Source organism: Echiichthys vipera, assembly GCF_963691815.1.
Source record: "Echiichthys vipera genome assembly, chromosome: 5".
Lineage (NCBI taxonomy): Eukaryota > Metazoa > Chordata > Actinopteri > Perciformes > Trachinidae > Echiichthys > Echiichthys vipera.
In genome coordinates this window covers 1,381,263-1,408,503 of record NC_139830.1, presented here as the reverse complement: position 1 = coordinate 1,408,503, position 27,241 = coordinate 1,381,263, and the positions used below count along the sequence as shown (strand labels likewise).

The 27,241-nt window shown below is 49.0% G+C and overlaps 1 protein-coding gene across 3 annotated transcripts in view; it reads right to left on the bottom strand.

Moving 5' to 3' along the window:
* Nucleotides 1-1,871: 1,871 nt before the first annotated feature.
* The window catches only part of plekhg2 (pleckstrin homology domain containing, family G (with RhoGef domain) member 2), a 90,257-nt gene continuing 64,887 nt past the window's right edge, over nt 1,872-27,241 (bottom strand). For 2 of the 3 annotated variants that reach the window (XM_083913983.1, XM_083913984.1), the window contains 14 exons: nt 26,338-26,469; nt 23,342-23,524; nt 22,332-22,424; nt 22,162-22,248; nt 19,872-19,905; nt 18,948-19,040; nt 17,489-17,590; nt 15,255-15,304; nt 14,020-14,163; nt 13,757-13,888; nt 11,050-12,979; nt 10,407-10,866; nt 8,275-9,102; nt 1,872-6,924 (listed from right to left, as the gene is read on the bottom strand). In XM_083913983.1, the coding sequence (XP_083770109.1) occupies nt 4,362-6,924; nt 8,275-9,102; nt 10,407-10,866; nt 11,050-12,979; nt 13,757-13,888; nt 14,020-14,163; nt 15,255-15,304; nt 17,489-17,590; nt 18,948-19,040; nt 19,872-19,905; nt 22,162-22,248; nt 22,332-22,424; nt 23,342-23,524; nt 26,338-26,469 (6,831 nt within the window). In that variant the 3' untranslated portion in view covers nt 1,872-4,361. The remainder of the gene's footprint in view (nt 6,925-8,274; nt 9,103-10,406; nt 10,867-11,049; nt 12,980-13,756; nt 13,889-14,019; nt 14,164-15,254; nt 15,305-17,488; nt 17,591-18,947; nt 19,041-19,871; nt 19,906-22,161; nt 22,249-22,331; nt 22,425-23,341; nt 23,525-26,337; nt 26,470-27,241) is intronic. The other variant, XM_083913985.1, reaches the window with a different exon arrangement.

Below are 27,241 nucleotides of genomic sequence, written 5' to 3'. Positions count from 1 at the left end.
CGCGCTGTACTGATCGGGCATCATCAAAGTGACGTCCATGCAGCCGCCCGACCAATCACGGGTCGATCACGGCTGTCAATCATGAGTTTCACTTGGTTTTCATGGAATCAAATAACTGATAGAACCAAACAAACAAAGAATGAACGGTTGAACGAACATCAGCACGATAAAAACAACCGACACGGACGGAAACGAAGACCAGAGATGCTGCAAGGTTTCTATCATTCAACTGCTGCACAACCTGAGGAAAACAAACAGCTGAGGATGGAGATGAAGAGGAGATGAAGGGTGATTGACACAAACGCACCAATAGAAAAGTTTAACTGGAAAGACCCAGGAAGAGATTTGGGAACTTCCGTTGGTAACACTGGAATTATCAGACAAATTCAAGAAACCGCATTAGACCGCAGTGTAATCGGCATCGTGTCCTGCCTCCTGTGTTCTCTACCGGGGACCCAGCCCTGCATGTTGTCCCCGTGTCTGCATGGATTTTCTCCGGGTTCTCCGGTTTCCTCCCACAGTCCAAAGACGTGCAGGTGTTCGGTTCATTGATGACTCTAAATCACCCGTAGGTGTGAATGGTTGTCTGTCTCTGTTCGTCTCTATGTGTCCTGTGATAGACTGGCGTCCTGTCCAGGGTGGACCCCGCCTCACGCCCCATGTCAGCTGGGATCGGCTCCAGCCCCCCCACGACCCGACAGGGACAAGAGGCTGAAGATGAATGAATGAAGGTATTACCTAACCCTAGTTCCAGTAAGTGAAACACGGAGGAACTGTTGCTAGAACATCTTCGGTCTTGTTGCCGCGGCCCTGCTGATCGCATTTTCCTTCCACAACTCTGCTTCATATCCAGCCTTAATGTTCAATCAGAGTTTAACCACGAGAAGAGTTCCCATCAAACCTAAAACCATGAAGACAAGTAAAGCTCTTACCTCGAGAGCGTTCCGGTTAAGCACAGCCGCAGGTCAGCAGGAGAAAGGAAAGCAGGGCGAGTGAAAGTGTTCTCGTCGAGTTTGAACCAAAAGAGAAAACGTTCGCACAGGGCAAAGATTACAGAGTTGCAGAGTATGACTTCACTGATAAGATTAAAGTGCTGAGCAGCTCTTTAACCACGGACTGAACACAAAAAACAGGACGCTCACAGCAGTCAAACGTGTCTTAATGCAGTGGCTCTCAAACCTTTTCACTAACGTAACCCCTGACAACGCAGAATCAGTTTTGTTAGGGGGGGAAATGTCACGCGGGGTGACGGAGAATACACGGGGGGTGGGACCCAAATGCAGACACGGAACTCAGGAGACGGTATTAACAAATTCATTCATTCATTCATCTTCAGCCTCTTGTCCCTGTCAGGGTTGTTGGGGGGCAGGAGCTGATCCCTGCTGACATCGGGCGTGAGGCGGGGTCCACCCTGGACAGGACGCCAGTCTATCACAGGACACATAGAGACGAACAGAGACAGACAACCATTCACACCTACGGGTGATTTAGAGTCATCAATGAACCCAACACCTGCACGTCTTTGGACTGTGGGAGGAAACCGGAGAACCCGGAGAAAACCCACGCAGACACGGGGACAACATGCAAACTCCACACAGAAGGGCCCCAGCTGGGATTCGAACTTGGAACCTTCTGTGAGGCGACAGTGCTAACCACTGAGAAAGACTGTCTTGATGTATATAAATGTCTCGGATCTGTACCAGAGTTGGAAAGTTGTGCAAAACAAAGATGGAAACCCTCTTGTAGCTTAACCCAGAGTGCACCTCACAGAACTCAGTTAGCAGTAAATAAAGAGCACACTCGGTTATGATTTTGCACCACATACCTTTATTTTCCGTACACGTCCCTGACTGTGAGGGCGACTGGGTGAAGATTTTGTTAATATTTCCCTTTTTCAACAGTTCCTCAAAACATCAAGCGCTCTCCAGTTTGTCCCCAGCGCCCTGCAGAAACCACAGCTCTCTTACTCATCTCTTACTCATCTCTTTATCTTCGCCTCTTTCTCTTCGTCTCCTGTTTTGTGACATTTCATAGTCTCAGGTTTTACAGCATTCATTCTTGTTCTTGTTTTCTAAGGGCAAGTGTTCATGTTGAATTAAATACTGGGATGAATGTGGGATTTTAAATAATCCGTGTTTTAAAACTTTGGGTTTGTGTTGGACTGGAAGTGTTTTCCAGGAACTCTAGATGCTGTGAACTGTTATTTGTAAGGACATTAAAGGTTGAATATGTAGAATGAGCAGAACAGCTCCATCTAGTGTCCCAATGTCATCGTCTCAATAACAATAAGAAGTCCAGCAGTGGGGTTGCCAGGTTGGTCAGACCCGGCCCAGTAGCTCCAGGAGACCGGAGTCTATTTGCGCCTGTTTGAACCCGTCCCCTCCAGAAAATCACAGCATCAAAACAAGGATTAGAGGAGTTTGACTGACAGTTAGCGTTAGCCGTTAGCATTAGCCGTTCCAGCTAAGTGCAGATGAATGTGATGTTAGCATCAAGGAGCACTGAGTCATGTGGGCGTGCGTTTGAATGGCGTTCCTCTCCTTTCTCTCAGTCCCTGGAGTGAATGCTCGGCCTATAGTGACTCTGGTTGTTGCCCGTCTCCGCTCACTCAGCTCCTGGGACAAAGAACGCCCCCTTCACTGAGGCTCCCAAGCAGCTGCACGATTGGCTAACTCCATTTCACCCAGTGCCAGCCTACAGTAGCTGCACCCAACAACAGACAACCCTGGCAACCAGCAATGCCCAAAGCTATTGGCTGCTACCATGGAAACACAACGGGACAGGAAGTCAAACATATATTAAATCAGACTAAATATAGTTTTTACTTTGATTCTTGCCCCTCAAAACGCCCCGTGGGTGGATTATTATTAAAAATATCGCTTTTAACAAAGATTCTACAGATTCAACCTTTAATTCTGGGCAGACAATAAAAACTGAACACTAATCCTTATGCATTAATCATCAACTGTTGACATGACAGCAGCGTTTTCCACCTGACTGACTTTCTGTCGCAGCTTTTGAAAACCCAGCGAAGCTTCACGAGGTTTCTGGAGGGCGCTGACAACAAGAGAGAGCGTAACGTCAATGAATCAAATGAGTACATTAATACGGGAACACACACAGATGAAAACACACACACAGATATTGGCCTGGTCTGAAGTTAAAGCAGAACTCACCAGACGCGTCATTTTCAGAAACACACACACACTCAAACTCACTCACACACTTGACGCATGCACCCAAGAGCTGAGGACACTGTGCAAAACAACCGACGTTACTTTAAGGATAATAAGTGCCAAAGAGAATAAGACTAAGTTCATAAATAAACAATAGAATAAAAAGGTTAAAAAGATAGATTATTAAAAAAAACCACAGTTATCACCGACCTTAAACACTGGCCTCAAACAGCCCGACATTGAAGTTTGTTCCACAGAATATAAAAGAAAATAAAGGAAAACAACAATATAAACATTACAAAATCATAAAAAACATAATAATATTACATGAACTGGGATTGCATACAGCACTGGTTGGACACTCGACCTTCAACGCGTCTTATTTTGTAGGATTAGAAAATAAAAGGATGACTCCAGCTCATTAAATGCGAAAAGTGTGTCAAATGAATTGTTCCTCATCACAAGCAAAGACTGAGTCCAGAGCCGTGTTGCAAGACCAGATGTGTAACAGGAGTTTTAAAACGCCGTGTTTACAAATTCACCTCCAGCTGCGGACATTCAGGGTTCGGGAAGCTCATCCAGCAAGATCACAGCTATACGATTATAGTTCCAACGTCATTCTTTACTTTTTTACAATATTAGGATATTTAAAGCAACTCCATTAGCGTCCATTCAAAGTCATTAGCCCAGACCGAAAAGTACGAGCCGTGTGCAAGTACAATCTCCTTTCTTCAAAGGTCATTTGTTCATTGCTAGGGTGAAAAGATTTTCCAGAAGCCACGGAAAGAGATTCAGTGTGTACTCTGCGTTACACATGACCTCTAATGCATCCGATCGCACTGAGGGGAATCGGTGTTGAATAGGTTTGACGACATTCATGATGTCCCTCCGGTGTAAAGTTAGTAAGTACCCCATGCTTTGCCATTTGAGAAAGATCATTTTCAGCACGGTGGACTCGTGGAAATTCAGGAGTTCATGGTTCACGATAAGCCAGGGAATAGCTCTGGGGGTCTAGGCCCATCACTGGCCGCTGAAACCACCAATTACACCGAAACGTCTTGTGCTTACGTTGTGTCTCGGCGGTAAATTCACAAGTGCACATCTTTTCGAATGACTCGTTCTTTCATCACCTTTTGTTTTTGCCCTTCTTTTCTTATGAGGCCATGAAAGACAAACTTTTTCTTTTCATAGCCTGTTACAGTTCTGGGGAAGGTGTGAAAGTCCATTGATGCTTATCCTCCTTGCCATCTGGCCCTGTCCTGGTCCTCCAGCTCCGACTCCACTCTGCAGGGTTTGGGTCAGGCTAACTTGGGCGGTACTGAAAGAGGTTATTCGCCCACTTCCAGCGATCTGGAGGTTGACCGTGGTGGCATAACTGGTCCTCTGGTTCCCCTGTTTGGCAGATGAATGGGCAAAGGGTGGTGGTGATGAGCTCAAGGGCAAGGGGGAAGGGATCGAGGGAACAGGGGGTGTTGTGGATTGGTAGTTGTGGTGCTCGTACGGGGCAGGTGGAGGGGACGTCATGCCTGAGGAGAGAACCATGCATGAGGAGGAGATGTTCTGCTCACAGGAGGGACGGGCAACGTAGGCACAGATCAGCTGTGTACGACAATTACCCTCCTCTAGTTCTGGGTCTCCCCATCCTGACGGGCTGCCCGATGGAACAGGAGAGGAGAGGAGGGTGTGGGAGACTGAGGAGGTAGGAAGAGGAGAGGAGGCGACGATGGTGGAAGTAGAACTTGTATCCAGGCTATCAGTTCCATTATATTTGATTGAAAGCTCTCGTACATCCGGCCAGGGCACACTGGTGAAATGCTGCCCACCGACGGTTCCCTTGTCTGGGGTAAGCCTGCTAGGTGAGAGTGGGGATTGAAGCCCAGCATGAGGGCTGAGGCAGGACGGTGAGCTTCCATACGAGGACCATCCACTCCTAGGACTAGTTGGACAGGACTCCTGCTGGTCAAAGGACCCGCGGGCACTACCACTAAAACCAAGGGACCTGCGACTGCTGTCTATCCAAGAACGGCGCAGCCCACTGGGGTTGCTGCGGGATGGACTAGGGGGTCTGTCTGCCAGACTGGAGGAGAAAGACCTACGAAGGGTTTGGGAGGTTTGAGGAGGACAGGGTGCAGAAGGGAAGGAGGCTCTGGGACTATGCAGTGGGACCAAAGATGAAGAGGAAGCAGGGAAAGAGCCATTCTCCAGTGTTGGAGAGCCTAATGAGGAAGAAAAAGAAGGAGAGGGAGAAACATATCTAGGGTTTCTAGGTTGAGGTGTTGCAACATTATTTGCCCAAACATTCACTGATACGCCAATAGGAGGCGGGGAGAGGATCCGAGGGCTTTGACACAGGGAAGACTGTCCATATGCTGAACTTTCTGACCTGGGAAGCTCCAAAGTGAGGCCTAGTGGATTATGGGAAGTCACGTTTCCTACTCGTGTGCTCCGAGGGTGGGGAGGTTTGTTTGCCATGGGGGAGGAGTAATTATGTTGAGGAGGTGGGGAGCAGAGGCGAGTAAATGAGGCAGGGGTTGGAGAGGGAGAGGGGGACTGAACTCGTGAGCTGGGTTCGGATGCAGAAAAAGGCCGAGCTACACGATTGTGTGACCCAGACCAGAGAGGGTCATGGGTTTGTTGCATTACTATGGTGTTAGAGCTACCATTAGCTAGTGGCACCTTCTGTGGACTTACTGACCAACTCCCATTACTTATGCTATTAACCATTCCGTTGTTAGTATTACTGACATTGCTAACTGTTGTGTTTTTACCAGCTAAACTAACATTGCTATTGTTGTTTGTGTTCTGTGATGAGTTCGTTTTGGAGTGAAGGAATGAGGGACGAGGGGAAGGAGAAGAAGGCGGATGATGGGCTAGGGCCATAGCCGGGGAAGGGGCGCGTTGAGAGACAGAGGGAGGAGGTGACTGCATGGGAGACGGAGAAGGGCAAGAGGACCACAGAGAGGATGGGGTACCCCTTGAGAGATGATTTCCATCTCTCTGGTACCCTGGCTGGGTATACGCAGGCGTGCTGGTGCCCTGCTGACTGGGAGGGAGTTTAGGTGAAGGTGAGCGCCTTCGTAGATGAGAGGTGGGTAAGGAGGACATTGGGCTCTGGTTTACTGTGTTTACGGGAGGGGCTTGTTGCAGGGCATTGTTCTTTTTTGCGATACTCTGACTGATGGACTGGCTAATGCAGGAGGCAGCTAAGGATCTGGTGAATGCAGAGGAAGAAGTGATGGGGGAGGAGCATGGGGGAGAGTGGAGAGAAGAAGGTGGTGTAGGGGAGGAAGGAGGACCTGCTCCTAGAGTCAAAGACCTCCCAGAAGAAGAGGAAGAGGACGAGGGAGTGAAAGCAGAGGAAGGTGTAGGAGAGGAGGCAGGGGGAGCTTGCATTAAGGAACCCCTCCCAGAAGAGGGAGCAGGAGAGAAACAGGGGAGAGCCTTGAAGACAGTGTTCAGGGAGGTATCTTCAACAGATACAGGGGTGGGAGGAGATGCTGGAACAACCCTGAAGGGTGAGGAGCAGGCAGGTGCTCGGACAGAGGAGGTGGAAGAGGAAGGGAGAGCTCTAACAGGGGAAGGAGAGCGGTGTCTGAGGCTGGGTCTGAAGGCTGAGGAGGACGTGGTGAGGTCAATGTTCTGACCAGGGGTGGCTGGGTAAGGTCTCTCCACCAGGCTGAATGCCTCCAAGGAGGGTCTGGAAGATGGACGGCTGGTGGGGGAGTCCTGCTGGCCTGGTTCCCTGGAACTGACAGAGAAACACGGATGCAAAAACAGATTACTGAGATGGTATTCATTAATTTGACTGCCAATGTGTGAGCTATAGATTGGTTTCCTCTTCTGTTTCACAGTCTGTGTTCAGCTGATGCTGTAAACTGTGGTTTACTTTGAGTGATGCAACGTTTTTAAGAACAAAATGCCATGGACTACATCAAACAATTGCAGCTCAATAAAAACAACATGTTTAATTGAGATGGCACACTGTGGTCACAAGAAATGTTTTTGATTCATCTGCAGTTTAGATCTCAGTGAATGAATAATGGTTCCTGTCAAACTGCAGAATCCAGAAACAATGGATTCAATTGTTACGGAGATTGTCTTTGGTATTTAGTTCCAGCACCATCTTGAATCTCCAGGAGGAGGGAAGCCAAATGAAATCTAGTCTTCAACTGGGAAAACCTGAGAATGCTGTGAGAGTTTGGTTGGTTAACGATGGAGGGTAAGGCCCTGCGTTTCACGGCTGCTAAAGCTTAGTGGTTTATGGGAACGTGATCCTTCGGTTTGGTGAGGTTTGTCCACTTTGGGAGAGGATTAATGATGCTGAAGAGGTGAAGAGTGGAAAGGGAGATGGGGGACTGAACTCACCGGCTGGATATTGTTTTAAAAAGTCCAGAAAATGTTTTGTTTGCTTTGAACTGGAAGTTAAAATCAACTAAAGCGTGAATCTTGTCTGGACGATGGACTTCTTTTGTCTGAGTAACACCTGACCAAACAGGATCCGTGGCCCTTTGTGAGAGTTTGAATTTTGAAAGGAAATCTTTGACATGCAGCCACTACAAGTAAGTGAAAGTAAAATGTGAAAGGGGAATTTCACTGCTGATAACAAGCCAAGGTGACACTTTGTGCTGTGTAATTACTCTCTGGCACGATCAAAGTTTCAACACTTCAGGAAAAGCCCTGAGGCGCATTCATTAAAAACATCTGAGCTGGCTTAACCTCAAATCACGGTCTGATTAAATGGTTATAGGTTATATCTTTATTTGGTATTGGATGAATCTTTGGGGAGGAGGGGCTTGGGTTTCAGGGTTATGCTGAGTCCAGGGTTTAGGATCAGGGTCCGTAAACCCAAAACATTTGATCTCACCTTCACAACTCTTAAACAGCACTAAAGAATTCTCACTAAACTTTAAAAACCCTTCTTCAAACGTGTTAACAAAGCAGCCGAGAGCAACTTTTCCTGTCTTTTTATCTTTTTATCTTAAATAGCAAGCTAATGATCATTTCCTTTGCCCTCTGTGCACTTTTATACAATGATGTGGCTATTATAATTTGTTATTTTTTCAAAAACCTTTGGTGTATTCATCTGCCACAGACTCACCTGCTGTTAGACAGAGCCTGTTTACCCGTAGTAGTGGGTAGGTCTTGTGGCCTCTGGCTGGTGAATGTTGGTAAACAGTCTACTGACTGCACCGACGGAGGGCGTGGTCGGCTGGGATTTGAGTTTTGAACCGACGACCACGGACTTGGTGCTCCTGCTTTGTGATCCTCTTGGGTTTCTGCGATGGCAAGACTAGAAACATGTGAGGGGTCAAAGGTCATGTGCGAAGGCTGACCCAGGTGTGGCGGAGCGGCCGGTTCTCCTGAGGTTCTGTGATAAGGTGTCTCTGCTGTAAAGACTGCTGAACCTTGCAGAAGCATTCGGGTTTGTGGCGAAGAATCATACTTTGTCTCGTTTGGTTTCATCTGCTCGCTTGAGGGCTCATCTTTCCTTGGCCCTCCAGAGGCCCCCAGGGTAGGGGCGCCACCCTCTGTCAGGTGCAGCGTTTCCCTCTGGGACTGCTCTCCGGCCACTCCTGGGTGAGACGTTGCGGCTCTGTTGTACTCTGTTGGAGCCTCTGCATCAGCGGGCCCTGTGCGCACCAAGTACTCAGACTCTGCATGAACAGTCTGCACATCTTTGGACAACATGTGTTTGTTGTCAGTTTGTCCTTTGGAAAAGTTATATTCAGATGCAGATGTATCTTGTGTATTTGGGGCAGCTGGCATTTCCGTCTCATATCTGTCCGGCTCATCTCCATCTTTGGACATTTCCCACTGTGGTATGCTGTGAGCAGAGAGATCTGGCGCAAAGTCTGCTGGCTGGGTGATGATGTTTACAGTGTCTTCTCTCACTGAGTAAACCGGGCATTTGCCACTCAGCTGCGACCTGCGGACAATAAGGAGGAAACAGTGTCTTAATAATAGGAGTCCTAAAGATTCCTACTTGAAAATCACATTAAATGATGATAAACATTAAAGATAATGATGGACGGTAACTGTATGTAAATCACTACCATGGTATCTTCAGCTGCAGTTCCTCTGCTGGTACGGTTCCATAAAAACTGACTTTTTAAACCTGTCTCTCTTCAGTAAAGATGCAGAAAATAGATTTTAAAAGAGGTATGCTTGCCCCACCTCAGCTTCAAAGATGTTTTCAACCAAATGTACCCCATGTTTACTTAGATAGATTGATATTTTTGTTAAATGTTTTCTGGGTATCAGATTGGTTGGCTATTTGTTGAAATACTAGTAGATATTAGTCATGTTCAAATCTCAGGAATTAGGGGAGCTATTGGCAAACAACTGGTTGACACGACATAAAAGGGAAGAATCAAGGTGCAATTAGCTATACAGAGTCGCTAAAAGCCCTGGCTAACAGTGATTAGCTCGGGGCAGCACGGTGAAGGCATTCAAAGGTCTTTTTTAACCACTAATGCTGCTGAAAATAACAGCAAACCTCTGCAGCAGCATGAGAAGAGTCCCTACACACACAACAAAGCAGCAACAACGTAGTTAGTGAACCCAGAGTTTATTAAAGAGTGTTTTAAAGACTTACCTACTGGCCCCTGTACCAGCTCCTCTCATAGTAAAGTCCATTACAGTGGAAGGAGCCCATTGGTGCTTTGTTGTGTGTGTAGGGACTCTTCTCATGCTGCTGCAGAGGTTTGCTGTTATTTTCAGCAGCATTAGTGGTTAAAAAAGACCTTTGAATGCCTTCACCGTACTTCCCCGAGCTAATCACTGTAAGCCACGTCCGGCTGTTAGCATCTCTCGCGGATTTCTCCGTTAATAGTTGTTACACAAAAAAACTGTCTTAATGGATTATGTGATGAACGTAAGTGCAGAAAAGGACCCTGGGATGATTTTGCACCAGAATTACACTTTAAGTGTCCTACTGTTTATTTGCATATAGGCATTATCGTTAACAAAAGGTCATGGTAAATGGACTTAGCTCCTTTCTAGTCTACCGACCAATCAAAGCACTTTAGAGTACAAGCCACATTTACACAGACCATTAGCATCTAATCTAATCAGACAGACACACACCAATGGGACACACTGATCCACAGCCATCACAGTCTGCATAATTTATCACCATACCGGTGGCAGGCGTTACTATTTTGTCCCTTTACTTTGAGCTCATCTTGCTGTTTTGTCGTTTACCATCGTTTTTTGTAAATATCCACTCACCTATCTTTTTTCTCCTTCTCTTCAGTCTCTGAATAAACCTCCCCATTTTGATTCAGGACTTCCCCTCTCCCTGTGGAAGAGCCGTAGTCCCTGAACTCGGTGACTCTAGAGCAGCACAAACTGGAGCTCTGATCTTCAGGTTGTGCTCTGACGGGATGCCTGGATGCTGTACAAGCCAGGGCTGAGTCGGCGGAGGTGTACCCGGGGTCGGAGCTGTTCGCCTGAGCTTGATTGGACGACTGATCTCTCGGTAAAGCTGGTGGATTTTCCCCAGGTGTGGTGGAAGTCTGGGAGTTGTCAACTGATCTGCAGCCCACACTAGAGTCCCTTTCTTTGGGCAAGGCAGAGATGAAGTCCCTGGGCCTGGAGAGGGTGAATCCATTTGTCTGGAGCTGCTCTTGGTCAGACTCATGACCAAACAGCAGAGGCTCACAGGGTGCGACCACTGTCTCCTGGAAATCTAGAAGAGAACGACAGAACAAATGCATAAGTAATGGTTGATACTTGTTCACAAAGATAGTAGTTGGTTGCCATGTAGCAGCGTGGTCATGTCATGGTCCCACATGACAGTATCTTTAGGCCCAAACGACTGAATTCAAAGAAACCCTAAGTCATTGTATAAGTTTAAGAAAGGCCAACCTACCATTTGTAAGACTCCCCGCTTTCTTTTTAATCCGCTCCTCCTGGATTGTTTGGTCTTCCTGGCTCGTGGTTTTGGTCTGGTACTGGCTTTGGTAATCTGTCTGACTCCTCGTCTGACTTTTAGTTTGGATCTTCTGTGATTGCTGCCAAGTTTGTGTTATGGTTTGGCTCTGAACTTTGGTCTCGGAGAGAGTCTCAGTTCCATATTTGGTCTCTGAGCGGGTATCTGATTGATTGACTTCCTTTTTGCATTGTGTTTGCTGCTGGATCTTAGTCGGGGTCTGTATTTGAGTCCGAACCTGTGTCTGTCTTTCAGTTTGGCTCTGAGTTGAGTGTCCAGACAGTCGACCCGAGCCCAATGATTGGCTCCATACAGCGCTGGCCCGTTTGTGATGCAGTGGGACTTTCATGGTGCTGGCTTTGGCGCTGTACATCCGGGCCATTGTTTGGACCTTGCTCAGAATACGCTCTGAGTTTTCCATCAGCATTGGGTCCACCACAGGGCTCGCCTCAAATAATCCGATACCTGCTACGTCGGATCCCATGCCCTCAAACAAGACACGGTTAGCGGTGACAATCCTGGAGTGGCGGGACCATCGACCCACTTTTATCTGACTGGGAAGACTGTCAAGATTCCCGCTGGTCCCGGCTAGGTCCCTATGTTTGGTTCTAGACCAAGTAGTCTGAGTTTTGATCTCAGTTTTTTGACATTGTTCTGTGGAGGGCAGAGGTGTAGGGGGTTCCTTGTGGCTTCCATTTGGTTCTGCTGGGCCTGCAGGGTTAGGTTCATGCCCATTCATAACACCTTGGTTTCCAGCACCGGTTTTGATCGTTTCATCTCTGCACTTGATCTCTTTGGTAAAAGATGGTTGCTCTCCTTGCTGTGATTTTACACCAAGCTCCCCGGTAGCAACCACACTCGTCTTCCCCTCCAGCTGTTCCTCCGGTGCTTCCTCCAATGGGCCTTTGCAGACTTTGTCCTGTACCTCAGCCTCTTCTCCAATAGGGCTGTTTGGGTTTTCCTCTAGATTCAGACCCACTGTGTTTGGAGTCTCTTTATCCTGCATCACGGCACAAGTCGGTGAGGGTGGGCTCTCTTCATCAAAATCAAAGAAGCTGACTGATTTATCTGCCATTCCATCATTTTCTGCATCTGCTGAGATTGGAGAAGGGACGGGACCAGTGGGGGAACAGGGCTCTGTCTCTTGATCAGCCTCTGTATTGATTGCTTCATTTCGTCCACTCTCCGGCTCCCCTTGGTGTCCGCTCACATCAAAGCGGGACACCGACTCCTTCACCAGGCCGGACGGGATTTGTGAGAAACTGTTTCTCCTTCTTGATGCCACTCCTTCTTCCTGTTCGTCTTCCTCTTCTGCCTCGTCCTCTTCAGCCTCAGCTGCCGCCTCGTAGTAACTCCTGATCTTTTCGATGATCTTCTTGTCACGTTTGGTGAGGTGGGAGCCTCTCGTGGGTCGCTGGCATCTCTGGATGGGGTGATGATGGGGATCTGGAATAGAGGAGGAAGTTGTGGCCTCAGGGTTCATCTCTTCCCTGGGTGACTGACAACTGCTGCTGATCTCTTTTGCTTCCTCTGCTGACATGGAGGGATGAGGGCCTGATGTTGGGGCAGGGTTGATGCTCTCTCCCTCTCCTTCATCCCTTGTTTTCTCCTCTTCTTCTTTCTCTTTATCCACCACTTCTTCTTGTGCCTCCAGATCCCCTTCCTCTCCCTTTTCTACTTCACTTGTTGCATCTGGGATTTCTTGGACTTCAATTGTAGTTGTGTCATTTTCAAGTCCGTCTTTTTCCTGCTCCAGTTGCATCGTGGGCATTTGTTCTGGGCTGGGGGGGTAGGTGAGCGGGGGCAGAGGGCAGGTGAAGTTCTGGTTGGATGGAGGCTGACTCTCTTTGGACTGATCCCCAACCTGCTCCTGAAAGAAAAGTAAGACAATGGAGTTTTGAAGCTTTCTCGTCTATCCATCAATACAGATATTAGTGGAGTAAAGGAAGTAGAATGGATAGTAATGGATTAAATCTGATTTAGGGCGCCCTCACACTGTCCACCCATGCCATGCCCCATCCCGTTTCACGGCTAAAGTCTGGTTCCTTTGACCAGTGTGAGTGCAACCGTACCGCGTCTAGGAGCGGCACGCTTGCCGTCCACGGCCCGTTTGGGAGAGGTGGGCTTTAGTAAAGCACGTTTGCACGTGTACGAGCACGAGCGTGCGCAAGTGTACGAGCACGAGGCCTACAGCGGTTCTGAGGTCATTTCCTGTGCGCCTGTTGGGACGTAGAAAAAAGAAGGAGGGACCATGAGCGGACATTTCAAACAATGGCGGTGAAAGGTTCACGTTGGTGTGATGCGGAGGTGGAGTGTTTACTGCAGATTTGGTCGATGAAAAGATTCAAAAACAGTCGACAAGACGCACAAAAACTCAGAGGTCTACGGAAAGATCTGGAAACAAAGCCACGCATCGCCATGACGTCATCAATGCGTGTGACGTGTTACGGCGTGATGACGTATAGGCAGCAAGAAGCATTCTCCGAGGCCCAGGTAGTGTGAGTACAAACGGGCCTGGAGGGGGGGACAAGGACCCTAAAGCATGGGGCGGAGGCACAGTGGGAGGGCGCCCTCTGTCTATCGGTGAATGAGGTGGGTAACAGAGCTGAGGCCTTAATGTTACATATAGAGCAGAGTGTAATCGAACCGTTGTGTCGGTGCGAATGGCGGTGAGTCCCTCCCTGGCTCTGCTCTGGTTGATGAACTCCAGGATCTCTTCGGTGATGGACAGGATGGGCGGAGGGCTGAGGGGGGCCAAGTCCTCTTCATCCTCGTCCTCCTCATTTGAACAGAACGGAAAACAATACATTTGGATACAATAAGATCACCATTAGCATAAAAACAAGCAGAAATAAACACTAATATTATCGTCTAAAGTTGCGTCACACTTCATCGCTGACACTCAAATACCTCTTCCTCGCGGTTCGGTCGCAGCGGTGGCGTCGGGCCCGGTTCGCTCCTCTCGGCCTCCACCTCGATGACGGAGGACGCCAGCGTGCTGCTGCTGCCTGCCGAGCCCAGACCGTCCTGGCACAGCTCGCCCTCGCTGCCCGCCTGCTGCAAAAACCACGTCAACATTTTCATTTACCTCTTTGTCCTTTTTACATCCTGTCATAAATCTTTTATCAAATCCCATGGCCCCGAATCTGGAACTCTTTAGAAAGGTCTCTTAAACTTTGATCATCCTACAAAATATGTAGGACTAGTCTGCTGAGATTTCTTCTATCCAGGCAAAATAATACTTATGTAATGCTGTTGGTGCTCAGCTCAGTTTGAGAAACGTCACGATGTCTACAAGCTAACATTAGCTTAAGTTGGGTGGTGACTCAGCAGAAAGGGTCTCGTTGTTTTAACCTGTCCATAGAAAAGTGATTTTATTATCAGCAGATATCGCAGTTACAACAGTGTTGTCCAGTGTGTAAATTCATTACACATATAAACACTAAAGTGCTGTGTTTATATGTGTGGCATTTATTCAGTTTGAGAAACTTCACAATGTCTTGAAGCTGCGCTAACGCTAGGCCAGCCCGGTTTAAGCTAACAGGGCAGCAACTGCCAACCAGGAGGGCCTATTACTGTGTAAGAACAATGTTTCGTTTTTTGTTCATAGACACGGTTTAAATTGGAAAATGCTCATCACTTCAATATTGCCATAATTGGTAACTGTTTTTATAACAGCGTCGGGCCGAACAACGCCCCTTATCCACGATATAATCCCAACATACCACGGCCTGAAGTGAACTACTGATTACCAAGTATGTCAGCATTCAAGTAACGGACAAAAACCCTCCATAAAGCACTGAGTGAAGCCTCAAAGACAAAGATAAGGAGCTCCTCCGTGTGATCTCAAGTATTTAATAACTGATCACAGAGACACACTGACAGTCTCTCTATCTGCAGTAAAAGCTGTGAGCGGTTCTGTCCCGCTGTGATTGACAACAGGACGCCGTCTTACCTTCAGAGCTGCAGGAGTTTCCAGGTGGCAGGAGAACGAGGGTGTGAAGAGAGGGGTGGGAGCAGAGAGAGGTTATCAGACAGATGCAACAAAGTCCATGTCACAATATCTGAATATCCTGTAAAATGTTTGTTTTTAAAGTGTTTTTAAAGCAGTCAATGGCACCGACATCACTCCAAAGAACTAAAACAAAGCTCTCACCGTTGGGATGAAACGCTGCTTCGATGTCTTTGGCCGGAGCTGGAACAGAAACAAGAGACTTGGTTTCATCGGCAGGATCAAAAAACATTGCTTCATCTGAAATATTACTAAATGTTCTTTTATTACAACATTCAGCAACAAGGAGGTCTCAAAGGATGATGAGCTGCTGTTGTTTAGAGACTAAACGGTCACCTTAACCGTTCTCATAGGATGATGAGCTTGTAACACTGTTGGAAAGCATTGGTTTCTGTGGGTCGGTGGTGTTGGGTTCAGGGTCTGTGGGTCGGTGGTGTTGGGTTCAGGGTCTGTGGGTCGGTGGTGTTGGGTTCAGGGTCTGTGAGTCGGTGGTGTTGGGTTCAGGGTCTGTGAGTCGGTGGTGTTGGGTTCAGGGTCTGTGGGTCGGTGGTGTTGGGTTCAGGGTCTGTGAGTCGGTGGTGTTGGGTTCAGGGTCTGTGGGTCGGTAGTGTTGGGTTCAGGGTCTGTGAGTCGGTGGTGTTGGGTTCAGGGTCTGTGGGTCGGTGGTGTTGGGTTCAGGGTCTGTGGGTCGGTGGTGTTGGGTTCAGGGTCTGTGAGTCGGTGGTGTTGGGTTCAGGGTCGGTGGTGTTGGGTTCAGGGTCTGTGAGTCAGTGGTGTTGGGTTCAGGGTCTGAGTTGGTGGTGTTGGGTTCAGGGTCTGTGGGTCGGTGGTGTTGGGTTCAGGGTCGGTGGTGTTGGGTTCAGGGTCTGTGGGTCGGTGGTGTTGGGTTCAGGGTCTGTGGGTCGGTGGTGTTGGGTTCAGGGTCTGTGAGTTGGTGGTGTTGGGTTCAGGGTCTGTTTGTCAGTGGAGTTGGGTTCAGGGTCTGTGGGTCGGTGGTGTTGGGTTCAGGGTCTGTGGGTCGGTGGTGTTGGGTTCAGGGTCTGTGGGTCGGTGGTGTTGGGTTCAGGGACTGTGGGTCGGTGGTGTTGGGTTCAGGGTCTGTGGGTCGTTGGTGTTGGGTTAAGGGTCTGTGGGTCGGTGGTGTTGGGTTCAGGGTCTGTGAGTCAGTGGTGTTGGGTTCAGGGTCGGTGGTGTTGGGTTCAGGGTCTGTGAGTCAGTGGTGTTGGGTTCAGGGTCTGAGTTGGTGGTGTTGGGTTCAGGGTCTGTGAGTCAGTAGTGTTGGGTTCAGGGTCGGTGGTGTTGGGTTCAGGGTCTGTGGGTCGTTGGTGTTGGGTTCAGGGTCGGTGGTGTTGGGTTCAGGGTCTGTGGGTCGTTGGTGTTGGGTTAAGGGTCTGTGGTGTTGGGTTCAGGGTCTGTGGGTCGGTTGTGTTGGGTTCAGGGTCTGTGGGTCGGTGGTGCTGGGTTCAGGGTCTGTGGGTCGGTGGTGTTGGGTTCAGGGTCTGTAGGTCGGTGGTGTTGGGTTCAGGGTCTGTGAGTCGGTGGTGTTGGGTTCAGGGTCTGTGAGTCGCTGGTGTTGGGTTTAGGGTCTGTGAGTCTGTGGTGTTGGGTTCAGGGTCTGTGGGTCGGTGGTGTTGGGTTCAGGGTCTGTGGGTCGGTGGTGTTGGGTTCAGGGTCTGAGTTGGTGGTGTTGGGTTCAGGGTCTGTGGGTCGGTGGTGTTGGGTTCAGGGTCTGTGAGTCGGTGGTGTTGGGTTCAGGGTCTGTGAGTCGCTGGTGTTGGGTTTAGGGTCTGTGAGTCTGTGGTGTTGGGTTCAGGGTCTGTGGGTCGGTGGTGTTGGGTTCAGGGTCTGTGGGTCGGTGGTGTTGGGTTCAGGGTCTGTGGGTCGGTGGTGTTGGGTTCAGGGTCTGTGAGTCGGTGGTGTTGGGTTCAGGGTCTGAGTTGGTGGTGTTGGGTTCAGGGTCTGTGAGTCGGTGGTGTTGGGTTCAGGGTCTGAGTCGCTGGTGTTGGGTTTAGGGTCTGTGAGTCTGTGGTGTTGGGTTCAGGGTCTGTGGGTCGGTGGTGTTGGGTTCAGGGTCTGTGGGTCGGTGGTGTTGGGTTCAGGGTCTGTGGGTCGGTGGTGTTGCGTTCAGGGTCTGTGAGTCGGTGGTGTTGGGTTCAGGGTCTGTGAGTCGGTGGTGTTGGGTTCAGGGTCTGTGAGTCAGTGGTGTTGGGTTCAGGGTCTGTGAGTCGGTGGTGTTGGGTTCAGGGTCTGTGAGTCAGTGGTGTTGGGTTCAGGGTCTGTGGGTCGGTGGTGTTGGGTTCAGGGTCTGTGGGTCGGTGGTGTTGGGTTCAGGGTCTGTGGGTCGGTGGTGTTGGGTTCAGGGTCTACCTGACTGCCTCCGGCTGCGTCTGAACGGCAGGTTCCCCTCCAGCAGCAGCGGCAGACTCTTCCTGGACTTCTCAGGCGTGTACATCATCAGCTCTGGAGGCTCTGGGGGGACAAAGGGAAGAGACCCTGAAGGACCGGCTCTGCTGCACGGACCCCCGTACGGCACCCTGAACCCTGACGCGTGTAATCCAGAGATTTATCACTGTGGAAATGTTATTGAGCAAAGACGCCGAACTCCCCGTAGGGAGGAGGGTCCAAACCACAGGACTCTGACCTGGAGGACCGGGGTTCAATTCCTGGAAGACCTGAGACAAACCACCTTTATGTGATCTGAACCAAGTCCTTTAGAGACTAAACTTAACCGTTTCCTACAGTCGTCTAAACTTAACCGTCACCTTTAGAGACTAAACTTAACCGTCTCCTTTAGAGACTAAACTTAACCGTTTCCTACAGTCGTCTAAACTTAACCGTCACCTTTAGAGACTAAACTTAACCGTCTCCTTTAGTGTCTAAACTTAACTGTCACCATTAGAGACTAAACTTAACCGTCTCCTTTAGAGACTAAACTTAACCGTCTCCTTTAGAGACTAAACTTAACCGTCTCCTTTAGTGACTAAACTTAACCGTCTCCTTTAGAGACTAAACTTAACTGTCACCATTAGTGACTAAACTTAACCGTCTCCTTTAGTGACTAAACTTAACCGTCTCCTTTAGAGACTAAACTTAACCGTCTCCTTTAGAGACTACACTTAACCGTCTCCTTTAGTGACTAAACTTAACCGTCTCCTTTAGTGTCTAAACTTAACCGTCTCCTTTAGTGTCTAAACTTAACTGTCACCATTAGAGACTAAACTTAACCGTCACCTTTAGAGACTAAACTTAACCGTCTCCTTTAGAGACTAAACTTAACCGTCCCCTTTAGTGTCTAAACTTAACCGTCACCTTTAGAGACTAAACTTAACCGTCTCCTTTAGTGACTAAACTTAACCGTCTCCTTTAGAGACTAAACTTAACCGTCTCCTTTAGTGACTAAACTTAACCGTCTCCTTTAGTCGTCTAAACTTAACCGTCTCCTTTAGAGACTAAACTTAACCGTCTCCTTTAGACTAAACTTAACCGTCACCTTTAGAGACTAAACTTCACGTTCACTTTTAGTGACTAAACTTAACCGTCACCTTTAGAGACTAAACTTAACCGTCTCCTTTAGAGACTAAACTTAACCGTCTCCTTTAGTCGTCTAAACTTAACCGTCACCTTTAGTGTCTAAACTTAACCGTCTCCTTTAGTCGTCTAAACTTAAAGGTCACCTTTAGTGACTAAACTTAACCGTCTCCTTTAGACTAAACTTAACGGTCTCCTTTAGAGACTAAACTTAACGGTCTCCTTTAGTGGTCTACACTCATCAGCTGTTGTAATTTCCTGTGTGGCCTCACAAAGACAAACACAGACTGACCCTGACCTGACTGGCGTCGGCCTCGTTGGTAGCCGTGGACATCGTCCGCTCGCGGCGATGCGGAGGACTTCTTCAGGTTGTCCTGGTCGAACTGAGGAGCTGAAATACAGGAAGTGATGTCATCCCATGTGCACATACTAGAAGGCAGATGCTAGTTAATACCCGCTAGATGCGTTGACTTAAACACGAGCGTCAATACTGAGGCTTCAGCGAAATGCTACAGACGGTTTTAGACGGACTCGAACGGAGTAGAGAGGAAATGTGAAGAAATTAACGAAGATCTCAGCTTGTTTTGGCGTTAGCATGTAGCTACATGTTAGTTAGCCGTGATTGACTGTGCAGTAACGTTAAAGCTGCACTTTCTACCATCAAAGATATCATTAAGAAAGACTTCTAGATTTAAAAACTACACAAACAAACAAGTTTCAGCAGGAATCAAATGTGAAAATGTGGAGAAATTAACAACAACAACAACAACAACAACAACAACCAGGATGCAGCTTCCCCTGACGTTAGCATGTAGCTAACGACGTGCAGCGGTGTGTCTGTAACATCGTCTGTTGTTGTCGTTTCAGATCAAATTCCTGCTGGAACATGTTTAGTCAGTTTTTCAAGCCTTGGTTATAAAGGACGGACAGGAAATGGGGTGAGAGAGGGAGAGGGGGAGGGGGAGACATGCAGCAAAGGGTCGCAGCTCGGAGTCGAACCCGCGCCCACTGCCTGCAGGACCTTCAGCGACTGCTCTAAACGCTTAGACGTTGAGTGTTGGCGCCCACATGTAGCAGGTATCAACTAGCATCTACCAATCAAGAGCCAGCATTTATTCACACATCGAAGGTTAAGTGAAGAGCATTGTGAGGAGGAAAGGCGGCGGCGGTGGGACGGCGGTTGGACGGCGGCGGGACGGTGGCGGCGGCGCCGTGGACTCACATTGACAGAAGTGGTCTCCCAGGACCTGCCTCGCCTGCAAAGAACCACAATCATGTCAGTGAGTCATGGAGACAGAAAAGGTTCTTGCATCAGTTCAGCTTAAGGACTCGAACAGAGGCAGGAGAGAATCGTCCCACGGCACCGGGTCAAAGTGTTTTTTAACTACGCGTCATCTGACTCTAACAGTCCTGATGCATGCTGGGAAAGACACGCTCAGGGAAGAGCTCGGGCCGTCATTTGCACTCGTCCTGCTCCTTAAAGCAGGTAACACTTAGCGGTTAATCCTCGGTGCACCCAACAAGAGCTGCTCCTGTAAACGTGCGTCAGCCCCTTCATCTAAACCCTCAGCGTCACTTTAACTCCTCCATCGCTTTAAACGTCTTCTTTCAAAAGCATCCCTTCTTTTCGAACTCGGCCTGATGCTGAAACCTTCGTTCACGCCTTCGACCCTTCCTTTGACCCCGTCACACCCGCTCTGTGGTTCCCTGCACTGACTTCTTACGTCTTCATTTTCATTTATTTGTTTGTGTCCTTCAAACTAAACATCACAAAAAAACATTACAGATTATTATACCACTCCATCCTCCATCAGTCCATAGGTGACTCTGCTGGGGACCGTAGGGTCCCCGGTTCGAAATCCTGTGTGAACCATGAATGGAGTGTGGACTGGTGGCTGGAAAGGTGCTGGTTCATCTCCTGGGCACCGATCCACTGGCAACCCCCTCGCTCTGATGTCTCTCCATTAATGCATGTATATAGGAATGTGTGTGTGTGTGCGTGCGTGCGTGTGTGCGTGCGTGCGTGCGTGCGTGTGTATTTGGGGCCTGTGTGCATGTGTGTGGATGTGTGTGTGTGTGTGTATTTAGGTCCTGTTTGTGCATGTGTGTGGATGTGTGTGTGTGTGCATGTGTGTGTATTTAGGGCCTGTGTGTGTGCGTGCGTTTGTGTCTAAACTGAATTTCCCTTTGCAGAATAAATAAAGGAATTCTTCGTCTTCTTACACTAAATATTCCTCCTTCTCTCCAGTTTTTACCAAGAAACTTTGCTCGATGGCTGGGAACCGTAGGGTCACCGGTTCTAGTCCCTATGTGGTGTGGTGATTAACACTGTTGCCTCACAGCGAGAGGGTTCCTGGTTTGAACCCCAGCTGGGTCCCTTCTGTGTGGAGTTTGCATGTTGTCCCCGTGTCTGCGTGGGTTTTCTCCGGGTTCTCCGGTTTCCTCCCACAGTCCAAAGACGTGCAGGTGTTCGGTTCATTGATGACTCTAAATCACCCGTAGGTGTGAATGGTTGTCTGTCTCTGTTTGTCTCTATGTGTCCTGTGATAGACTGGCGTCCTGTCCAGGGTGGACCCCGCCTCACGCCTGATGTCAGCTGGGATCGGCTCCAGCACCCCCACGACCTCAACAGGGACAAGAGGCTGAAGATGAATGAATGAATGTCTCTCAGACAGAACAGCAGCAGCTGATCCAGGTTCAGGGTTTTTGGGGAGTTTGTGTGAACGACCAGCAGGTGGCGCCACAGACCAGCAGGTCGGGTCCGCCCGGTTTAACCAGCACAATAACAGTGCAGCTCACTCTCTGCTCTGCTTCTTCTGCACCTTTACTTTACTTTACTTTACTTTCTGCCTTTATTACAGTTATCACTCAGAACTCCATTAAAACACATTTTAACCCTCAGGTTTGTACCAACGCTGACGCCTCGTCGCTGAAAACGTCCACGCACAAACAAATGTTCATGCATTCATGTTTTTTTCCAGGTTTTTTTTGCTTGAATCTGAAGCTCTAATCAAAATGATCAAACATTCAATCATTGTGGGGATTATGTTCCTTTAATAACTGCATTATTGTTTGAATTATTTATTATTATTATTATTTAAAACTTAACAAAACTGTCATTTTAAGGGTTAAAAAAGCCTGAAAACGATCAATCGTTTTGTAGTTTCGAGCAGGTTTGTTTAACAGATTTATGAAACAAAACCAGAACAGAATGTTGATAAATGAGGATTTTCAGGGTTTTCAGCCTCGAGGGAAACCAAAGGGAGCGAAACGCATCAAAGACGCGTCAGAGAACGAGACAAACACAAGAGTTCTTACCAAACCTAACGCCACAGGCTGAAACTCAACGGAAATGATCACAAAATACAGAAAAACTCGACATAAATGATGTTTGGGACACAAAGAAAACCCTGCAGTCAAAGCTGAGGGCACAATATCAAATATTAGAGACAACAACAAAGTATTAAGAAGTCAAAATATGAAGAAACACAGTACAAAGTGTCCGTGCGTACCTTCTGTGGTAGAGAAGCAGGGTGGTTCTCCACGATCAGGCTCTTGAGGTAGTGCACCCACAGCCTCTTCTCCTCCTGGTTCTTTGTCTGCAGCGTAAAAAAGGAGAGACGAGCGGGTGAGCTGCGACCGTGACACACAGGTCGGTGCTCAGGCGACGTCCGGCACTCACCTGGACCACGTGCTGCTGTTTGGGGATGGTCTGATCGGACACTTTGAAGCACAGAGGGTCCTTCAGGGTCTCCACCAGCAGCAGGTTACAGCACTGCAGAGGGACACAGGGTTAGGACCACCACACTCCACATTTAGGCCCCACAGCTGCAGGTTTTCATGGGGTCAGTCTTTGTCTGTGTTTACGCCATCACGGGACGCTGAGGGCGCACTCCCGCTGTCCATCCGTACCGTGCCCCAGCACGTTTCACGGCTAAAGTCTGGTTCCTTTTACCAGTGTGAGTGCAACCGTACCACGTCTAGGAGCGGCACGCTTGCCATCCACGGCCCGTTTGGGAGAGGTGGGCTTTAGTAAAGCGCGTTTGCACGTGTACGAGCACGAGCGTGTGCACGTGTACGATCACGAGGCCTACGGCGGCTCTGAGGTCATTTCCTGTGCGCCTGTTGGGACGTAGAAAAAAGAAGGAGGGACCATGCGCAGACATTTCAAACAATGGCGGTGAAAGGTTGACGTTGGTGTGATGCGGAGGTGGAGTGTTTACTGCAGATTTGGTCGATGAAAAGATTCAAAAACAGTCGACAAGACGCACAAAAACTCCGAGGTCTACGGAAAGATCTGGAAACAAAGCCACGCATCGCCATGACGTCATCAATGCGTGTGACGTGTTACGGCGTGATGACGTATAGGCAGCAAGAAGCATTCTCCGAGGCCCAGGTAGTGTGAGTACAAACGGGCCTGGAGGGGGGGACAAGGACCCTAAAGCACGGGGCACGGGACGGAGGCACAGTGGGAGGGCGCCCTAAAATGGACGCTGTATTTGACCGTGTACAGAGATCCTTGTCTGCGTCATAGTTTGAAGTTGTAAATGATTACGTAAATAAGTCAATGCACTTTAATCAATATGAATCAGAACAACGTATTGTCATCAACAGGTTCTTAGGAATATTGTTATTTGATCAGAATCAGAAATATATAAATGTTTTATAAATAATAAAAGAGGAGGAACTCACAAAGATGTGCGTGCTGTAGACGAACTGCTCCAGCCTCTTCTTGGCGATCAGCAGCATGGTGTCGAACAGGAAGAACGCCCTCTCCTTCTTCACCCGCTGCACCTTGAAGGAACCTTCCAGAACCAGCTCCCCGAAGCCGCCGAGGTCCGGCCCGCTCCAGTTCACCAGCAGGGACTCGATTTCCTGTGAGGACGGGGGTGAAAGGTCAAAGGTCAGAGGTTAATCCTCACTGACACGACCTCGGTCCTAGAACGAGATCGTCTTTACAGGAAACACTGAAAAACCAAACAACGTCTTTAAATCTGTGCCGCTCCAGCTGCTGCGAGGTCAAAGGTCGACACCTGTGCACTTCCTGCTCCGTCGACCTTCAGGGGTTAAAGGTTGAAGGGATGAAACTCAGGACTGTTGAACTGCTCCTCTGTTTGTTAATGAGTCCGTCACCCAGCTGTGGAAACGACCTTCGACCTCACTGAAGCAGCTGGAACAGAGGAATGAAGAGATGCGGTCGTCGACCCGATTAAGGGTTAAGGTCGGACTCTGGTTTCCCAAACACCATGAGTCCTCATACCCAGACCCAGAGAACTCCTTCAGTACCTGATTATTCCTCATGGAAACATCTTACCCGGGTCCCTATCGTGTTTCTCGTCTGCGCACGCTCCCCACTCCACTGCAGTGAATAAACCAGGAAGCAACGGCGCCCAAAACAACGTAAAAACAACAACAATAGAGCGTTCCCTTCAAACCCAGGGCGGACTTCACCATAACGACCAGCATCACTACCAAGAAGAGGCGTTTGTGTCCTGGTTCTGTCCAAACGTCGGCCATTTTCCCCACGCTTGTGATTGTGACAAAGGTGAAGGTGGAACTAAAGGCGTGTTCAGAGCAGCTGGATGTTGGTGGAGCTCCAGCTACTGTACCTGTGTGTGTGTGTGTGTGTGTGTGTGTGTGTGTACCGGAGGAAGAGTTACTCCCTCATTTCACCATTCAACCCCTGCACATGGACCCCCAGGATAGATACGGGTTAGCAGAAGCCTGTTAACCCTAAGGTGAGAAGGCCGCTAACAGATGTCGTTAGCTTGGTCAGGTTCATATTAGAGATGGATGTAGCTACTGTGGCGGCACCGTCCAGTACAACCCCCTTTCATGGACACCAGGGAACTTCAATCATCTTGTTCCCTGAACCGGGGGAAGACACCCTTGAGGGAACTGATGTCTGGGGTGGACGGTCTGTTTATCTATTCTGTTTTATGGAGTCTTTGAGCCGGTTGAGGTGGTTCAGGATCATCTGGTAAGGATGAACCCTGGGCGCCTCCCTAGGGAGGTGTTCCAGGCACGTCCAGCTGGGAGGAGGCCTCGGGGAAGACCCAGGACCAGGTGGAGAGATTAGATCTCCACACTGGCCTGGGAACGCCTCAGGATCCCCCAGTTAGAGCTGGTTAATGTGGCCCGGGAAAGGGAAGTTTGGGGTCCCCTGCTAAAGCTGCTGCCCCCGAGACCTGATCCCGGATAAGAGGCTGAAGATGAGATGATCATGATCATGTTAAAGTGAGTTAGGGCGCACTCCCACTGTACCTCCGTACCGTGCCCCAGCACGGTTCACGGCTAAAGTCTGGTTCCTTTGACCAGTGTGAGTGCAACCGCACCACGTCTAGGAGCGGCACGCTTGCCGTCCACGGCCCGTTTGGGAGAGGTGGGCTTTAGTAAAGCACGTTTGCACGTGTACAAGCACGAGCGTGCGCACGTGTACGAGCACGAGGCCTACGGCGGTTCTGAGGTAATTTCCTGTGCGCCTGTTGGGACGTAGAAAAAAGAAGGAGGGACCATGCGTGGACATTTCAAACAATGGCGGTGAAAGGTTCACGTTGGTGTGATGCGGAGGTGGAGTGTTTACTGCAGATTTGGTCGATGAAAAGATTCAAAAACAGTCGACAAGACGCACAAAAACTCTGAGGTATACGGAAAGATCTGGAAACAAAGCCACGCATCGCCATGACGTCATCAATGCGTGTGACGTGTTACGGCGTGATGGCGTATAGGCAGCAAGAAGCATTCTCCGAGGCCCAGGTAGTGTGAGTACAAACGGGCCTGGAGGGGGGGGACAAGGACCCTAAAGCACGGGGCACGGGACGGAGGCACAGTGGGAGGGCGCCCTTACAGGCTTATATCAGATCACAAAGACTCCATCAGTTCAGAGAGACTTCAGACTCAGCTGGAGTCGAGAGGAAGCCGACACACGTGCGATGGAAGCTGATAACATGTTTCTGTGTGTGTGTCACAGTGTGAACATGTGTCGGGGGAAGTTGTGGAACGCAGCACTTGAAGAGTTTGACACCTAAAGGTCAACGGGTCGACCTCCAGCTGTCGTCTCGCTCTCCACACGAGCTGAAGAGGAAAAGCTGTCAAAGACTGAACCTTTCCTCTCTGTGGCCGTTTGAAATCCTGCTGGACATTAGAGAGACCGCAGCTTTAAGTGGACATTAGAGAGAATGCAGCTTTAAGTGGAGTCTCCTCCTGCTGGACATTAGAGAGAATGCAGCTTTAAGTGGAGTCTCCCCCTGCTGGACATTAGAGAGAATGCAGCTTTAAGTGGAGTCTCCTCCTGCTGGACATTAGAGGGAATGCAGCTTTAAGTGGAGTCTCCCCCTGCTGGACATTAGAGAGAATGCAGCTTTAAGTGGAGTCTCCCCCTGCTGGACATTAGAGAGGACGCTGCTTTAAGTGGAGTCTCCCCCTGCTGGACATTAGAGAGAATGCAGCTTTAAGTGGAGTCTTCTCCTGCTGGACATTAGAGGGAATGCAGCTTTAAGTGGAGTCTCCTCCTGCTGGACATTAGAGAGAATGCAGCTTTAAGTGGAGTCTCCTCCTGCTGGACATTAGAGAGAATGCAGCTTTAAGTGGAGTCTCCTCCTGCTGGACATTAGAGAGAATGCAGCTTTAAGTGGAGTCTCCCCCTGCTGGACATTAGAGAGAATGCAGCTTTAAGTGAAGTCTCGTACCTGCAGCCGGACGGCGTGCTCCTGTTTCCTCTTCATGTCGTTGATGTACCAGGCGACGGCCGTCATGGTGATGATGGCGTCCTCGATGACCTCATACCCGGGGTCGCTCTTGTCGAAGTGCTTCGAAAGTTCCTGAGGAAACAGTCGACGTTCGTGAAACGAGTTTTAATCCAGAATACGGTTTTATGGACGGGTTCAACAAAATAAAACAGTTTGAAGTCGGAGCAGCTGAGCCGAGGATTGTGGGAAAATCCCGGCACGGCTCCAAACACACGTGTGAGCGGCGTTTGTCCTGGCTGCTGCACACGGAGCAGACATGAGAACAGTGCGTGTGTCGGTTACTGTCTGTTTCATCACCGGCTCTGCTCTCTGAGGTGGGCTTGGACCAGAACCATGAGGACGGCTATTGGGAAAAGGTGTGTGTGTGTGTGTGTGTGTGTGTGTGTGTGTGTGTGTGTGTGTGTGTGTGTGTGTGTGTGTGTGTGTGTGTGTGTGTAGACGTGGTGAAGAGGATGTGCTGCAGGTCAAAGCAGCATCAGAACGGGGAAAAAAGGTGATTCAAGTGACTTTGAACGTGGCGTGGTTGTTGAGGCCACAGAGGCTGAAACTGCTGATCTACCGGGATATTCGCGCACAACCCTCTCAAGGGCGCCCTCTAGGAGCCTAAACGTTTGTTAAAGTGTCCTCTAGGAGCATTAACGTGTGTTAAAGTGTCCTCTAGGAGCATAAACGTGTGCTAAAGTGTCCTCTAGGAGCATAAACGTGTGCTAAAGTGTCCTCTAGGAGCCAAAAATGTGTGCTAAAGTGTCCTCTAGGAGCATAAACGTGTGTTAAAGTGTCCTCTAGGAGCATAAACGTGTGCTAAAGTGTCCTCTAGGAGCATAAACGTGTGTTAAAGTGTCCT